Here is a 19,188-nt window from a genome sequence, read left to right on the forward strand (position 1 = left end):
AATGGACCTAACTCCCATGGTTAGGTCAACAAGACAGCGTTGACCCGTCGGCACGAATCCATACTTAGCCATTACAGTCTCATTAACCCAACTACGGCTATTAGAACGCTGTTTAAAGCACCTGAAGACAGAAGACACACTGTAGGCTATATATGTCACATGATACACACACAGAAACATGGGCTTGGTCACAGTATACACAGTGTACAAAACATTCTGAACACTTTCCTAATATTCAGTTGCACCCCCCCCCCCCCTTTTCGCCCCCAGAACAGCCTCAAATCGCCAGGCCATGGACTCCACAGGGTGCAGAAACCATTCCACAGAGTTGCAGGCCCATGTTGACTCCAATGCTTCCCACAATTGTGTCAAGTTGGCTGGATGTCCTTTGGGTGGTGAACCATTCTTGATACACACGGGAAACTGTTGAGTGTGAAAAACCCAGCAACGTTGCAGTTCTTGACACAAACCGGTGTGCCTGGCACCTACTACCATACCCCGTTCAAAGGCGCATAAATATTTTGTCTTGCCCATTCACCCTCTGAATGGCACACATACACAATCTATGTCTCATCAATATGGGACATCAATAAGGGATCATAGGTTTCACCTATGTATTCCTAATGGTTTGTACACTCAGTGTATATCGTTCACTCATGTGACTCTGACTGGTTGGATTTGAGTTTGTGTTCATATACGTTCATTCATTTACGTGCTCATGTTGAAACCAGAAACCTGGCCCACAATGTGTACACATTTAATACATGGAATGGACTGTTATCCACTGGCTCCCTGTGAATGGGCAGGTTAAAGGTCACATACCTCTGACACTCTGAGGGGTGCAGCACCAGGTCCTGGTTGTTGTTGGCGCTGACCATCAGCTCATGTTCTGTTGAGTTGAACACGTCCAGCAGCAGGTGGCACTGACGGGTTCTGGGGAGAAAGATAGAACCGGGTTACATCCACACACACACACAAATGATGGGTACTGGGGGGAGAGAGAAATGAAGTAATACAACATCCAAGCGTGTAACTTTGAACGAGTGTCATGCCTACTCTCTTCAAATTGGAAAGAGAAACAGAACACAAACACACAAGCCAGTACAGTAGCTACTGTACACAGACACAGAACACTAGAATACACTGTTCAATTGATATTAAGTTGATTCATAATTGACTGATATACCGAAGATTCAAATTGTAAAGGTTAGTTCAGTGTTCCCTTAGCAACTCCGAGGATATCAGTCAGTCTCCCGGCTGGATACTTGTTGAAAAGGTTCCCTTTTAAAACATGTCTACGCCGCCTACAGAGCCAACGTCTGCGTTGTGGATGTTGCAACATTATACACTTCGCCCAGATGACTTTCTGATAGTTTTAGCTATTAAGCTACTGGTGTGGTGAGCGTTTTAACAGCCCTGTTCTACAGTATGTCGCTCTCTCCTGATTGGCTAAGCTGCTGTGTCGGTGCTTCCTGATTGATGGTCCAGCTAAACTGTGAGGAGGATAAATCAGTCGTCTCCCCCCCTCTCTCTCTTTTGGTACAACCGTCCGCTGGGTTAATCATGTCCTCCAGCAGAGACAAAGAGACAGTTGGAGATGCATGGATATTCCTGCTAGAAATATGGTATTTTAATTACTCTGACACTTTATTAGGGGGCCAGGACAAACTCTGATGAAATCTCCATTAACTTTGGGATTCAAGAACTGCAACGCTGCTGTTTTTTTTTACGCTCAACAGTTTCCTGTGTGTTTATCTATAATAGTCCACCGCCCAAAGGACATCCAGCCAACTTGACACAACTGTGGGAAGCATTGGAGTCAACATGGGCCAGCTTCTCCATGGAATGCTTGCAACACCTTGTAGACTCCATGCCCCAAAGAATTGCAGCTGTTCTGAGGGCAAAATGGGGGAATACAACTCAATATTAGGAAGGTGTTCTAAATGTTTTGTACACTCAGTGTACACATCTACTTTCACAGAAAATAGAGGACCATTCTTAAAACTTTTTATTTTTCCAAGGAATGATGTCTTTTACCTGTGTGTGTAAAAATAAGAAAAAGAGAATGACAGAGACAGGCTGGAGAGGAGAAACAGATCGAGACAGGCTGGAGAGGAGAAACAGACAGAGAGAGACAGGCTGGAGAGGAGAAACAGATCGAGACAGGCTGGAGAGGAGAAACAGACAGAGAGAGACAGGCTGGAGAGGAGAAACAGACAGAGAGAGAGACAGGCTGGAGAGGAGAAACAGACAGAGAGAGACAGGCTGGAGAGGAGAAACAGACAGAGAGAGACAGGCTGGAGAGGAGAAACAGACAGGCTGGAGAGGAGAAACAGACAGAGAGAGACAGGCTGGAGAGGAGAAACAGACAGAGAGAGAGACAGGCTGGAGAGGAGAAACATACAGAGAGAGACAGGCTGGAGAGGAGAAACATACAGAGAGAGACAGGCTGGAGAGGAGAAACAGACAGAGAGAGAGACAGGCTGGAGAGGAGAAACAGACAGAGAGAGACAGGCTGGAGAGGAGAAACAGACAGAGAGAGAGACAGGCTGGAGAGGAGAAACATACAGAGAGAGACAGGCTGGAGAGGAGAAACAGACAGAGAGAGACAGGCTGGAGCGGAGAAACAGACAGAGAGAGACAGGCTGGAGAGGAGAAACAGACAGAGAGAGAGACAGGCTGGAGAGGAGAAACATACAGAGAGAGACAGGCTGGAGAGGAGAAACATACAGAGAGAGACAGGCTGGAGAGGAGAAACAGACAGAGAGAGAGACAGGCTGGAGAGGAGAAACAGACAGAGAGACAGGCTGGAGAGGAGAAACAGACAGAGAGAGAGACAGGCTGGAGAGGAGAAACAGACAGAGAGAAACAGGCTGGAGAGGAGAAACAGACAGAGAGAGAGACAGGCTGGAGAGGAGAAACATACAGAGAGAGACAGGCTGGAGAGGAGAAACAGACAGAGAGAGACAGGCTGGAGAGGAGAAACAGACAGAGAGACAGGCTGGAGAAAAGAAAGAGAGAGAGACAGGCTGGAGAAAAGAAAGAGAGAGAGAGACAGGCTGGAGAGGAGAAACAGACAGAGAGAGACAGGCTGGAGAGGAGAAACCTACAGAGACAGGCTGGAGAGGAGAAACAGACAGAGAGAGACATGCTGGAGAGGAGAAACAGACAGAGAGAGAGACAGGCTGGAGAGGAGAAACAGACAGAGAGAGACAGGCTGGAGAGGAGAAACAGACAGAGAGACAGGCTGGAAAGGAGAAACAGATCGAGACAGGCTGGAGAGGAGAAACAGATCGAGACAGGCTGGAGAGGAGAAACAGACAGAGAGAGACAGGCTGGAGAGGAGAAACAGACAGAGAGAGACAGGCTGGAGAGGAGAAACAGACAGAGAGAGACAGGCTGGAGAGGAGAAACAGACAGAGAGAGACAGGCTGGAGAGGAGAAACAGACAGAGAGAGACAGGCTGGAGAGGAGAAACAGACAGAGACAGACAGGCTGGAGAGGAGAAACAGACAGAGACAGACAGGCTGGAGAGGAGAAACAGACAGAGAAAGACAGGCTGGAGAGGAGAAACAGACAGAGAGACAGGCTGGAGAGGAGAAACAGACAGAGAGAGACAGGCTGGAGAGGAGAAACCTACAGAGACAGGCTGGAGAGGAGAAACAGACAGAGAGAGACAGGCTGGAGAGGAGAAACAGACAGAGAGAGAGACAGGCTGGAGAGGAGAAACAGACAGAGAGAGACAGGCTGGAGAGGAGAAACAGACAGAGAGAGACAGGCTGGAGAGGAGAAACAGACAGAGAGAGACAGGCTGGAGAGGAGAAACAGACAGAGAGAGACAGGCTGGAGAGGAGAAACCTACAGAGACAGGCTGGAGAGGAGAAACAGACAGAGAGAGACAGGCTGGAGAGGAGAAACAGACAGAGAGAGACAGGCTGGAGAGGAGAAACAGACAGAGAGAGACAGGCTGGAGAGGAGAAACAGACAGAGAGAGACAGGCTGGAGAGGAGAAACAGACAGAGAGAGACAGGCTGGAGAGGAGAAACAGACAGAGAGAGACAGGCTGGAGAGGAGAAACAGACAGAGAGAGACAGCTGGAGAGGAGAAACAGACAGAGAGAGACAGGCTGGAGAGGAGAAACAGACAGAGAGAGACAGGCTGGAGAGGAGAAACAGACAGAGAGAGACAGGCTGGAGAGGAGAAACAGACAGAGAGAGACAGGCTGGAGAGGAGAAACAGACAGAGAGAGAGACAGGCTGGAGAGGAGAAACAGACAGAGAGAGACAGGCTGGAGAGGAGAAACAGACAGAGAGAGAGACAGGCTGGAGAGGAGAAACAGACAGAGAGAGATAGGCTGGAGAGGAGTAACAGACAGAGAGAGAGACAGGCTGGAGAGGAGAAACAGACAGAGAGAGACAGGCTGGAGAGGAGAAACAGACAGAGAGAGAGACAGGCTGGAGAGGAGAAACAGAGAGAGAGACAGGCTGGAGAGGAGAAACAGACAGAGAGACAGGCTGGAGAGGAGAAACAGACAGAGAGACAGGCTGGAGAGGAGAAACAGACAGAGAGAGACAGGCTGGAGAGGAGAAACAGACAGAGAGAGACAGGCTGGAGAGGAGAAACAGACAGAGAGAGAGACAGGCTGGAGAGGAGAAACAGACAGAGAGAGACAGGCTGGAGAGGAGAAACAGAGAGAGACAGGCTGGAGAGGAGAAACAGACAGAGAGAGAGACAGGCTGGAGAGGAGAAACATACAGAGAGAGACAGGCTGGAGAGGAGAAACAGACAGAGAGAGACAGGCTGGAGAGGAGAAACAGACATAGGCTGGAGAGGAGAAACAGACAGAGAGAGAGATAGGCTGGAGAGGAGAAACAGACAGAGAGAGACAGGCTGGAGAGGAGAAACAGACAGAGAGACAGGCTGGAGAGGAGAAACAGACAGAGAGACAGGCTGGAAAGGAGAAACAGATCGAGACAGGCTGGAGAGGAGAAACAGATCGAGACAGGCTGGAGAGGAGAAACAGATCGAGACAGGCTGGAGAGGAGAAACAGACAGAGAGAGACAGGCTGGAGAGGAGAAACAGACAGAGAGAGACAGGCTGGAGAGGAGAAACAGACAGAGACAGACAGGCTGGAGAGGAGAAACAGACAGAGAAAGACAGGCTGGAGAGGAGAAACAGACAGAGAGACAGGCTGGAGAAAAGAAAGAGAGAGAGACAGGCTGGAGAGGAGAAAGAGACAGAGAGAGACAGGCTGGAGAGGAGAAACCTACAGAGACAGGCTGGAGAGGAGAAACAGACAGAGAGAGACAGGCTGGAGAGGAGAAACAGACAGAGAGAGAGACAGGCTGGAGAGGAGAAACAGACAGAGAGAGAGACAGGCTGGAGAGGAGAAACAGACAGAGAGAGACAGGCTGGAGAGGAGAAACAGACAGAGAGACAGGCTGGAAAGGAGAAACAGATCGAGACAGGCTGGAGAGGAGAAACAGATCGAGACAGGCTGGAGAGGAGAAACAGATCGAGACAGGCTGGAGAGGAGAAACAGACAGAGACAGGCTGGAGAGGAGAAACAGACAGAGAGAGACAGGCTGGAGAGGAGAAACAGACAGAGAGAGACAGGCTGGAGAGGAGAAACAGACAGAGACAGGCTGGAGAAGAGAGGAGAAATACACCTAGAAAAGCTAGGAAACTGGCCCTGATGAAAGGACTAATACCTTTGATGTTGTGATGTTAGGACAGGACATGAATGGACAGGGCTCCTTAATGTGTTTTCGTTATGTAACGTGTGTTCACACGCAAACACCCTCCACCCTCCCACAAACACCACCAGATAACGAATGTCTCCCATTTCTGGACAGCGCTATGTCACGCTGACGAATGAGCCGTGAGATCAGCCATTCACCGTTAATGATTGGTGGAGAGGCCTCCCATCCCGTCGGAGAAGAATAACTTACCAAACTTGGCAACCCAATCACCAAACCTGGCTGTCCACGGTAGCTCATCACTTCTTAGAGCCGCCACTGACAGCCAAATGAGCTTTTAAACAGATGGACATGCAAATCATCTGACTGGCTGTCTCCCCAAACAAATCCACAGCCTGCAAACCCTGAGACTATGGATGAGACCACTTCTGTCACTCCTACAGCTAGCTTATTGTTATTCAGAGAGTCTCATCTGAAACAGCAACACACAGGTGGCTTAGCTAGCCTAGTACTGTGTAGGTTGGTGTCTGACTTTGAGGTGTGGTAGTGGTCAAAATGGCTGCCATCACCACAGGATAGAAAAGAGGAGGAGAAGAGGAGAAACAGCTCAATGGCTGGTCAATCCTCAGGATCCACGATCAATATGTGCTGATTCCACAGCGGCTCCTCTGGCACAATATGTGACAATACGCCCTCAGCCCTCCTATACACTCCCACGTCAAATAAATATGCTTAATTAGGCTTGGGCTGGTTGGATTTAGAGTGCTGCCAATGTATTGCTATTTTTAGAGTGTGTGTTTGTGTGTGTGTGTGTGTGTGTGTGAGTGAGAGAGCCTGTGGGGAACAGAGCACATAGGAGGCTGGGCTACTAACAACAGGTTTAGACTGAAGACTGAATCATGTCCTGGTAACATGGAACATCTGTGTGTGTGTTTGTGCTCGTGTGTGTCTGACAGTATGGAACATTATGTCAGAAAACAGAGCCCAGCTGCTGTATGCAGTACCGGTACGGTTCCAACAGGTTTCTACCATGAATGGATCATTGACTATTTCACACATACAGTGGGGAGAACAAGGATTTGATAACCTGCGAAATCGGCAGTGTTTCCTACTTACAAAGCATGTAGAGGTCTGTAATTGTTATCATAGGTACACTTCAACTGTGGGAGACGGAATCTAAAACAAAAATCCAGAAAATCACATTGTATTATTTTTAAGTAATTAATTTGCATTTTATTGCATGACATAAGTATTTGATCACCTACCAACCAGTAAGAATTCCGGCTCTCACAGACCTGTTAGTATTTCTTTAAGAAGCCCTCCTGTTCTCCACTCATTACCTGTATTAACGGCACCTGTTTGAACTCGTTACCTGTATAAAAGACACCTGTCCACACACTCAATCAAACAGACCCCAACCTCTCCACAATGGCCAAGACCAGAGAGCTGTGTAAGGACATCAGGAATAAAATTGTAGACCTGCACAAGGCTGGGATGGGCTACAGGACAATAGGCAAGCAGCTTGGTGAGAAGGCAACAACTGTTGGCGCAATTATTAGAAAATGGAAGAAGTTCAAGATGACGGTCAATCACACTCGGCCTGGGGCTCCATGCAAAATCTCACCTCGTGGGGCATCAATGATCATGAGGGAGGTGAGGGATCAGCCCAGAACTACACGGCAGGACCTGGTCAATGACCTGAAGAGAGCTGGGACCACAGTCTCAAAGAAAACCATTAGTAACACACTACGCCGTCATGGATTAAAATCCTGCAGCGCACGCAAGGTCCCCCTGCTCAAGCCAGCGCATGTCCAGGCCCATCTGAAGTTTGCCAATGACCATCTGGATGATGCAGAGGAGGAATGGGAGAAGGTCATGTGGTCTGATGAGACAAAAATTGAGCTTTTTGGTCTAAACTCCACTCGCTGTGTTTGGAGGAAGAAGGATGAGTACAACCCCAAGAACACCATCACACCCGTGAAGCATGGAGGTGGAAACATCATTCTTTGGGGATGCTTTCTGCAAAGGGGACAGGATGACTGCACCGTGTTGAGGGGAGGATGGATGGGGCCATGTATCGCGAGATCTTGGCCAACAACCTCCTTCCCTCAGTAAGAGCATTGAAGATGGGTTGTGGCTGGGTCTTCCAGCATGACAACACACAGCCAGGGCAACTAAGGAGTGGCTCCGTAAGAAGCATCTCAAGGTCCTGGAGTGGCCTAGCCAGTCTCCAGACCTGAACCCAATAGAAAATATTTGGAGGGAGCTGAAAGTCTGTATTGCCCAGCAACAGCCCCGAAACCTGAAGGATCTGGAGAAGGTCTGTATGGAGGAGTGGGCCAAAATCCCTGCTGCAGTGTGTGCAAACCTGGTCAAGAACTACAGGAAACATACAATCTCTGTAATTGCAAACTAAGGTTTCTCTACCAAATATTAAGTTCTGCTTTACTGATGTATCAAATACTTATGTCATGCAATAAAATGCAAATTAATTACTTAGAAATCATACAATATGATTTTCTGGATTTTTTTTTAGATTCCGTCTCTCACAGTTGAATGTACCTATGATAAAAATTACAGACCTCTACATGCTTTGTAAGTAGGAAAACCTGCAAAATCGGCAGTGTATCAAATACTTGTTCTCCCCACTGTAGGTAGGGAGGCACAAAGATAGATGAGCAAAAAAGACTGTATAAAATGAATCCAAACACTGAGCTATATTGCATGCAAAAAAATAACAAAAATAACTTTATACTAATACAATCGTTCAGAGAATGAGATTTTGTCCAACAAGTAACACAAAAAATCTAAAAAAGATATTGGTAAAAGTTATTGTCACCCCTGTTTTCAATACAACAGCACCCTGCCCTTGCGAGAATGATGATACTGGGCCATTTTCTAAAATGTTTTGACATTTGGTTATTACTTGTTATATCTTTTTTTACCTCAGTATTTTGATTTAGAACATTTACTGCTTATCATTATCAAGGGTGCCAATCATTTCAGATGTGACTGTATTACATATACACACTGAACAAAAATATCAACGCAAAACATGCAACATTTTCAACGATTTTACTGAGTTACAGTTCATATAAGGAAATCAGTCAAATGAAATACATTCATCAGGCCCTAATCTATGGATTTCACATGATTGTGCAGCGGTGCAGCTATTGGTGGGCCTCGACGGGAACTGGGGAGACAGGCCCAGCCACTGGGGAGACAGGCCCAGCCACTGGGGAGACAGGCCCAGCCACTGGGGAGACAGGCCCAGCCACTGGGGAGACAGGCACACTCACTGGGGAGACAGGCCCACCCACTGGGGAGACAGGCCCAGCCACTGAGGAGACAGGCCCAGCCACTGAGGAGACAGGCCCAGCCACTGGGGAGACAGGCCCAGCCACTGGGGAGACAGGCCCAGCCACTGGGGAGATAGGCCCACCCACTGGGGAGACAGGCCCACCCACTGGGGAGACAGGCCCAGCCAATCCGAATGACTTTTCCCCCACAAAAAGGCTTTATTACAGACAAATACTCCTCAGTTTCATCAGCGGTCCGGGTGGCTGGTCTCAGATGATCCCACAGCTGAAGAAGCCGGACGATGGAATGTAATTTCTCTTTGCTTATTTGAGCTGTTCTTACCATAATATGGACTTGGTCTTTTACCAAAAAGGGCTATTTTCTGTATACCACTTCTACCTTGTCACAACTGATTGGCTCAAACACTTTAAGGAAAGAAATTCCACAAATTAACTTTTTAACAAGGCACACATGTTAAATGAAATGCATTCCAGGTGAAATGCATTCCATTCTATTCCATCGTGAAGCTGGTTGAGAGAATGCCAAGTATGTGCAAAGCTGTCATCAAGGCAAAGGGTGGCTACTTTGAAGAAACTTAAATATATTTTGATTTTGACACTTTTTTGGTTACTATATGATGATGGTTATTTCATAGTTTTGATGTCTTCACTATTATTTTACAATGTAGAAAATAGTAAAAATAAAGAAAAACCCTGGAATGAGTTGGTGTGTCCAGCCTTTTGCCTGGTACTGTGATAAACACATACAGTTGAAGTCGGAACTTTACATACACCTTAGCCAAATACATTTAAACTCAGTTTTTCACAATTCCTGACATTTAATCCTAGTAAAAATGCCCCGTCTTAGGTCAGCTAGGATCACCACATTATTTTAAGAATGTGAAATGTCAGAATAATAGTAGAGCAGTTTACATACACTCAATTAGTATTTGGTAGCATTGCCTTTAAATTGTTTAACTTGGGTCAAATGTTTTAGGTAGCCTTTTCACAAGCTTCCCACAATAAGTTGGGTGAATTTTGGCCCATTCCTCCTGACAGAGCTGGTGTAACTGAATCCCGGTTTGTAGGCCTCCTTGCTCGCACACACTTTTTCAGTTCTGCCCACACATTTTCTATAGGATTGATCCACATAATTTTCCTTCCTTGTGATACCATCTATTTTGTGAAGTGCGCCAGTCCCTCCTGCAGCAAAGCACCCCCACAACATGATGCTGCCACCCCCGTTCTTCAGTGTTGGAATGGTGTTCTTCGACTTGCAAGCCTCCCACTTTTTCCTCCAACATAACGATGGTCATTATGGCCAAACAGTTCCATTTTTGTTTCAACAGACCAGAAGACATTTCTCAAAAAAGTATGATCTTTGTCCCCATGTGCAGTTGCAAACCGTAGTCTGGCTTTTTTTATGGCGGTTTTGGAGCAGTGGCTTCTTCCTTGCTGAGCATCCTTTCAGGTTATGTCGATATAGGACTTGTTTGACTGTGGATATAGATACTTTTGTACCTGTTTCCTCCAGCATCTTCACAAGGTCCTTTGTTCTTGTTCTGGGATTGATTTGCACCTTTTCCACCAAAGTACGTTGATCTGTAGGAGACAGAACGCGTCTCCTTCCTGAGCGGTATGACGGCTGCGTGGTCCCATCGTGTTTATACTTGCGTACTATTGTTTGTACAGATGAATGTGGTACCTTCAGGAATTTGGAAATTTCTCCCAAGGATGAATCAGACTACAATTTTTCTCTGAGGTCTTGGGTGATTTTTTTTATTTTCCCATGATGTCAGGCAAAGAGGCACTGAGTTTGAAGGTAGGCCTTGAAATACATCCACAGGTACACCTCCAATTGACTCAAATGATGTCAATTACCCTGTCAGAAGCATCTAAAGCCATGAAATCATTTTCTGGAATTTTCCAAGCTGATTAAAGGCACAGTCAACTTAGCATATGTAAACTTCTGACCCACTGGAATTGTGATACAGTGAATTACAAGTGAAATAATCTGTCTGTAAACAATTGCTGGAAAAATGACTTGTGTCATGCACAAAGAAGATGTCCTAACCGAATTGCCAAAATTATAGTTTGTTAACAAGAAATGTGTGGTGGTTGAAAAATGAGTTTTAACGACTCCAACCTAAGTGTATAAAATTCCAACTTCAACCACACACACACACACACACACACAGTGTACAAAACATTAGGAACACCTGACTTTCCATGACATAGACTGACCAGGTGAATGCTATGATCTCTTATTGATGTCACTTGTTAAATCCACTTCACTCAGTGTAGATGAAGGGGAGGAGGTCTGATGAATCCTGGTTCCAGCTGTTTTACACTGATGGGAGGACGAGGGTTTGGAGAAAACCACTAGTACATGCATCTAATCATTCCGCGTGTCAACATTGCAGGCTGGTGGCGATGGTGTGATGGTGTGGGGCGTGTTTTCATGGCAAACATTGAGCCCCTTGATAGAAGTGGAACAACGTTTGAATGCCATAAGGTATCTGAACATCATTGCTAATCAGGTGTATCTCTTCTTGGCAGCAGTGTATCCATCTGCAAATATATTTTTACAGCAGGATAATGCCCCATGCCACAAGGCTAGGATTGCCTAGGAATGGTTCCACAAATATCAGACACAGTGAGTTCATCTTACTGCAGTGGCCTGCCCAGTCACCAGATCTCAATCCAATTGAGCATCTGTGGGAGGAAATGGAACGAGCTATTCGGAGTATAGATCCACTACCAGCCAACTTGACACAACTGCGGGAAGCATTGGGGTCAACATGGGCCAGCGTCCCTATGGAACGCTTTTGACACCTTGTCGAGTCCATGCCCCAAAGAATGGAGGCTGTACTGAGGGCAAAAGTGGGTGTAACAAGAGAGAGAGAATGTTAACATATGGTTCCCATACCAATAAAGCCCATTGAATTTAATTGAGAGAGACCAAGACAGAGACACACAGAGAGAGAGAGAGAGAGAGAGAGAGAGAGAGAGAGAGAGAGAGAGAGAGAGAGACAGAGAGTGAGAGAGAGAGAGAGAGACAGAGAGAGAGACAGAGACACAGAGACACAGAGACAGAGAGACAGAGAGAGACAAAGACACACAGAGAGAGAGAGAGAGACAGCGAGAGAGACAGAGAGAGAGACAGAGAGAGAGACAGAGACAGAGAGACAGAGACACAGAGAGAGACACAGAGAGAGACACAGAGAGAGAGAGACACAGAGACAGATACACAGAGAGAGCGACAGAGACAGAGAGAGAGAGACAGAGAGAGAGAGACAGAGAGAGAGACAGAGACACAGAGAGAGCGACAGAGACAGAGAGAGAGAGACAGAGAGAGAGACAGAGACACAGAGAGAGACAGATACACAGAGAGAGACATAGACACACAGAGAGAGAGAGACAGAGAGAGAGAGACAGAGACAGAGAGAGAGACAGAGAGAGAGAGACAGAGAGAGAGAGACAGAGAGAGAGAGAGACAGAGACAGAGAGAGAGAGAGACAGAGAGACAGAGACACAGAGAGAGAGAGACAGAGAGAGACAAAGACACAGAGAGCGAGAGAGAGAGACACAGAGAGACAGAGACACAGAGAGAGAGAGAGACAGAGAGAGAGACAGAGAGAGACAGAGAGAGAGAGAGACAGACAGACAGACAGGGAGGGAGGAGACAGAGAGAGAGACAGAGACACAGATGAAGGGGGAGAGAGAGAGAGACACAGAGAGAGAGGAGGAGAGGTTGAGGGGGATGGAGGAGAGGGTGAGAGGGACGGAGGAGAGGTTGAGGGGGACGGCGTGTGACAGAGACCAACCCACTAGAGAGGTGGCCACCCCCACAGAGAAGCCAGCAGAACAGCCCACCTCAGCACCCGACAAAAGTCTCGACACCACAGCAGAACAGTCCACACCAGACCCTGACCATAGAGTCGACATCGCAGCAGAACAGACAAATGAAGAACCCCAAGCCCAGCGGCTCTCACCCCCTCTAAGCACCCCCCCTGTCAGACACCCTGATAGCCCTTCTGACAACCCCCCCACACCCACTGAGGACAAACACAAGACACCGATTGTACTACTTATGGACTCAAATGGGAAATATATAGAAGAAAAAAAACACAGTGTGTCTAAACTCTGGTGTCCAAACACCCAGCGTGCCCTCGACCTTCTGTCTGAGGACCAACTTGGCTCACCTAGCCACATAATAATACACACAGGCACAAACGACCTGAGAGCACAGCAGGAAAGGGTGGCCACAGCACTGAAGGGAGTGATTGAAAAGGCTTCTTCTACTTTCCCCAACGCACAAGTGGTTATCTCCACCCTGCTACCACGAAAAGACTTCCACCCTGCCACAATACAGCGGGTAAACGCAAGTATTTCTCGTGACTGTGCCTCAAAACCAAATGTTTTCCTGGCCCACCACTCCACCCTGGACTTGAACAGCTTCTATGACCAGGTCCACCTCTACAAGGCAGCAGTGCCCACCTTTGCCCAAACTCTAAAGGACAACGCTCTCAAACGTATCCCCAACACTTCACACAGGAGCAACAGATCAATAGACACCCCACCCAGACCAGCGAGACACCCTCCCAGACCTGCAGGACCCCCCCCTGGACCTACACATAGAGGACCCTCGCCAAGAGGAATTACATCCAGACCACAGCACCCCCAGACACATCCACACCCCCACCCCAACCAATCAACACCCCCCCACGTAAACCATGCCCACACCCCATTTAGGCCCCCACAGATCAGACCTATGCCACTCCTGCCCACCCCATGCACCTCACCCCCGCAAAGAGGGCCTCAACATGGAAGCCACACATACGCCCAGGTAGTGAGCGGGCAAACAGTTCCAACCCCCACTCTCACACTCGCCCAAGCCAATGGCATGTACCAGATGCTCAGCAGGCTCTGCTCACACTTACTGGCCTGAGGACAAACCACGACCAACAACATTGGACACTCTATGGAACAAAAAGCCTTCACTATATCATCCTGGAATATCCAAGGCCTGAGGTCATCTGCCTTTGGCCTAAAGAGCAGAAACCCAGACTTCACCAAAGAAATCGTTATTTTAAAAAATATATGTATATTTCACCTTTATTTAACCAGGTCGGCTAGTTGAGAACAAGTTCTCATTTGCAACTGCGACCTGGCCAAGATAAAGCATAGCAGTGTGAACAGACAACACAGAGTTACACATGGAGTAAACAATTAACAAGTCAATAACACAGTAGAAAAAAAAGGGGAGTCTATATACATTGTGTGCAAAAGGCATGAGGAGGTAGGCGAATAATTACAATTTTGCAGATTAACACTGGAGTGATACATGATCAGATGGTCATGTACAGGTAGAGATATTGGTGTGCAAAAGAGCAGAAAAGTAAATAAAAAGTAATACAGACATTGTCATCCTGCAAGAAACCTGGTATAGAGGAGACGGACCCACTGGTTGCCCTCTAGGTTACAGAGAGCTGGTAGTCCCATCCACCAAACTACCAGGTGTGAAACAGGGAAGGGACTCATGGGGTATGCTAATTTGGTATAGAGCGGACCTAACTCACTCCATTAAATTAATCAAAACAGGCACATTCTACATTTGGCTAGAAATTCAAATTATCCTAACAGAGAAAAATGTCCTCCTGTGTGCTACCTATATCCCCCCACTAGAATCCCCATACTTTAATGAAGACAGCTTCTCCATCCTGGAGGGGGAAATCAATCATTTCCAGGCCCAGGGACATGTACTAGTCTGTGGCGACCTAAATGCCAGAACCGGACAAGAACCTGACACCCTCAGCACACAGGGGGACAAACACCTGCCTGGAGGTGACAGCATTCCCTCCCACATATGCCCCCCTAGGCACAACTATGACAACACAACCAACAAAAACGGGTCACAACTCCTGCAGCTCTGTCGCACGCTGGGTATGTACATAGTCAATGGTAGGCTTCGAGGGGACTCCTATGGTAGGTACACCTATAGCTCATCTCTTGGCAGTAGTACTGTAGACTACTTTATCACTGACCTCAACCCAGAGTCTCTCAGAGCGTTCACAGTCAGCCCACTGACACCCCTATCAGACCCCAGCAAAATCACAGTCTACTTAAACAGAGCAATACTCAATCATGAGGCATCAAAGCCAAAGGAACTGAGTAACATTAAGAAATGCTATAGATGGAAGGAATGCGGTTTGGAAACCTACCAAAAAACAACATTCAATCCCTTTTAGACAATTTCCTGGGTAAAACGTTCCACTGTAATAGTGAAGGTGTAAACTTGGCAGTAGAAAATCTAAACAATATATTTGACCTCTCAGTTTCCCTATCAAATCTAAAAATCTCAAATAGAAAACCGAAGAAAATTAACAATAATGACAAATGGTTTGATGAAGAATGCAAAAATCTAAAAAAGAAATTGAGAAACCTGTCCAACCAAAAACCGGAAAACCTGAGTCTACGCCTTCACTATGGTGAATCACTAAAACAATACAGAAATACACTACGGAAAAAGAAGGAACAGCATGTCAGAAATCAGCTCAATGTAATTGAAGAATCCATAGACTCTAACCACTTCTGGGAAAATTGGAAAACACTAAACAAACAACAACACGAAGAATTATCTATCCAAAATGGAGATATATGGGTAAACCACTTCTCCAATCTTTTTGGCTCTATAACAAAGAATAAAGAGCAAAAACATATACATGATTAAATACAGATCTTAGAATCAACTATTAAAGACTACCAGAACCCACTGGATTCTCCAATTACATTGAATGAGTTACAGGACAAAATAGAAACCCTCCAACCCAAAAAGGCCTGTGGTGTTGATGGTATCCTCAATGAAATGATCAAATATACAGACAACAAATTCCAATTGGCTATACTAAAACTCTTTAACATCATCCTTAGCTCTGGCATCTTCCCCAATATTTGGAACCAAGGACTGATCAGCCCAATCCACAAAAGTGGAGACAAATTTGACCCCAATAACTACCGTGGAATATGCGTCAACAGTAACCTTAGGAAAATCCTCTGCATTATCATTAACAGCAGACTCGTACATTTCCTCAATGAAAACAATGTACTGAGCAAATGTCAAATGGGCTTTTTACCAAATTACCGTACAACAGACCATGTATTCACCCTGCACACCCTAATTGACAACCAAACAAACCAAAACAAAGGCAAAGTCTTCTCATGCTTTGATGATTTCAAAAAAGCCTTCGACTCAATTTGGCATGAGGGTCTGCTATACAAACTGATGGAAAGTGGTGTTGGGGGTAAAACATACAACATTATAAAATCCATGCACACAAACAACAAGTGTGCGGTTAAAATTGGCAAAAAACACACACATTTCTTCACACAGGGTCGTGGGGTGAGACAGGGATGCAGCTTAAGCCCCACCCTCTTCAACATATATATATCAACGAATTGGCGCGGGCACTAGAAAAGTCTGCAGCACCCGGCCTCACCCTACTAGAATCCGAAGTCAAATGTCTGCTGTTTGCTGATGATCTGGTGCTTCTGTCACCAACCAAGGAGGGCCTACAGCAGCACCTAGATCTTCTGCACAGATTCTGTCAGACCTGGGCCCTGACAGTAAATTTCAGTAAGGCCAAAATAATGGTGTTCCAAAAAAGGTCCAGTCACCAGGACCACAAATACAAATTCCATCTAGACACTGTTGCCCTAGAGCACACAAAAAACGATATATACCTTGGACTAAACATCAGCGCCACAAGTAACTTCCACAAAGCTGTGAACGATCTGAGAGACAAGGCAAGAAGGGCATTATATGCCATCAAAAGGAACATACATTTCAACATACCAATTAGGATTTGGCTAAAAATACTTGAATCAGTCATAGAGCCCATTGCCTTTTATGGTTGTGAGGTCTGGGGTCCGCTCACCAACCAAGACTTCACAAAATGGGACAAACAAAAAATGGGACAAACACCAAATTGAGACTCTGCATGCAGAATTCTGCAAAAATATCCTCAGTGTACAACGTAGAACACCAAATAATGCATGCAGAGCAGACTTAGGCCGATACCCACTAATTATCAAGAAAAGAGACGTTAAATTCTACAACCATCTAAAAGGAAGCGATTCCCAAACCTTCCATAACAAAGCCATCACCTACAGAGAGATGAACCTGGAGAAGAGTCCCCTAAGCAAGCTGGTCCTGGGGCTCTGTTCACAAACACAAACACACCCTACAGAGCCCCAGGACAACAGCACAATTAGACCCAACCAAATCATGAGAAAACAAAAAGATAATTACTTGACACATTGGAAAGAATTAACAAAAAAACAGAGCAAACTAGAATGCTATTTGGCCCTACACAGAGAGTACACAGCGGCAGAATACCTGACCACTGTGACTGACCCAAAATTAAGGAAAGCTTTGACTATGTACAGACTCAGTGAGCATAGCCTTGCTATTGAGAAAGGCCGCCGTAGGCAGACATGGCTCTCAAGAGAAGACAGGCTATGTGCTCACTGCCCACAAAATGAGGTGGAAACTGAGCTGCACTTCCTAACCTCCTGCCCAATGTATGACCATATTAGAGAGACATATTTCCCTCAGATTACACAGATCCACAAAGAATTTGAAAACAAATCCAATTTTGAAAAACTCCCATATCTACTGGGTGAAATTCCACAGTGTGCCATCACCACAGCAAGATTTGTGACCTGTTGCCACGAGAAAAGGGCAACCAGTGAAGAACAAATACCATTGTAAATACAACCCATATTTATGCTTATTTATTTTATCTTGAGTCCTTTAACCATTTGTACATTGTTAAAACACTATATATATATAATATGACATTTGTAATGTCTTTATTGCTTTGAAACTTCTGTATGTGTAATGTTTACTGTTAAATTGTTGTTGTTTTTCACTTTATATATTCACTTTGTATGTTGTCTACCTCACTTGCTTTGGCAATGTTAACACGTTTCCTATGCCAATAAAGCCCTTGAATTGAATTGAATTGAATTGAGAGAGAGAGAGAGAGAGACCAACAAGCATCCTTTTCTCTGTTTCAGTCTCTCCCTATTTAAGGGCTTTTTCTCTTTTATGTACTGTAATGGAATGAAGTGAGCTGCACTGGCCCACTTAATCACTACACCGAGCCACAGAAAGGTTCTCCAGAGATGAGAGCGATAGAGCGAGACAGAGACATATAGAGCGAGAGAAAGCAAGAGAGAGAAAGAGAAACCGACAAAGAGACAGTCCCTCCCTCTTTCCCCCTCACAGCAGTAGTGTGCTACAGTGTAAGAGCAGCAGTATAGAACTAGTAAAATAGGTTTCATTCACATTCCTTTTCAAAGGTCTCTTTAAGTCCACACCTTGAAGCCACAGAGGACGGACGAAAATACAGACAGAAAGCGATGGCTGATTAGAGGAGTTCACTTGCTTCTCAACTGCATTATTCCAGACAGTTTAGACACTGGGAAACTGCAGTAGACAATATGGAAAGATCTACGTATAAAGATAAGGAAAATGTATGCAGCTCTAACTGAGCCCTGTCTAAAACGACGGACAATAAGGACTCAAGATACCGTATTCATTTACACCCAGATCTAATGTGTCAAATGGGGTCAGAGAGAGAAACCCACACTGACTCTTCTGGCACCTGGTGTCCAAATGCATCCTCTCTCCACTCCCCTCTCCCTCTCTCTCCTCTACTCTCCCTCTCTCTCCCTCGTCTACTCTCATCTACTCTCCCTCTCCTCTCCTCTCCCTCCTCTCCCTCCTCTACTCTACTCTACTCTCCCTCTCTCTCCTCTCCCTCCTCCACTCTCTCTCTCCTCTACTCTCTCTCCTTCCTACTTTCACAGTGAATTATGGATCTCCTCTCAATTAACGGCAACTTGTGTCATACGAAGCCAGAGAGAGACAGTACTGCTGGGATACTGTAAACAGATATACAGAGGATATTCTCTGTGGATTGTCACTACCTTTCCTTTCTGAGACAACGCAGCATCGCTTGAGAAACATCCAGAGAGACTCACGTCGAGATTGGAGGAGCAAAATCTACAAATCTACTGTGTCTGATGGGGAGAAATAGTTTGGGGGGGGGGGGATGTAGCGAGGGAGTGGCAGACCTATGAGTGAAGGAGGGAGTCAAAGGGGGAGTGACAAGATGATCGT

General features: G+C 46.1%; 1 protein-coding gene across 2 annotated transcripts in view; it reads right to left on the reverse strand.

Annotated features, from left to right (window-relative positions):
* Positions 1 to 19,188, reverse strand: part of LOC109903521 (trafficking protein particle complex subunit 9-like) — a 333,691-nt gene that overhangs the window by 122,469 nt on the left and 192,034 nt on the right. For both annotated transcript variants that reach the window (XM_031788712.1, XM_020500289.2), the window contains one exon: positions 823 to 933. In XM_031788712.1, the coding sequence (XP_031644572.1) occupies positions 823 to 933 (111 nt within the window). The remainder of the gene's footprint in view (positions 1 to 822; positions 934 to 19,188) is intronic.

The sequence above is a fragment of the Oncorhynchus kisutch genome, linkage group LG14 (genome assembly GCF_002021735.2).
Source record: "Oncorhynchus kisutch isolate 150728-3 linkage group LG14, Okis_V2, whole genome shotgun sequence".
Lineage (NCBI taxonomy): Eukaryota > Metazoa > Chordata > Actinopteri > Salmoniformes > Salmonidae > Oncorhynchus > Oncorhynchus kisutch.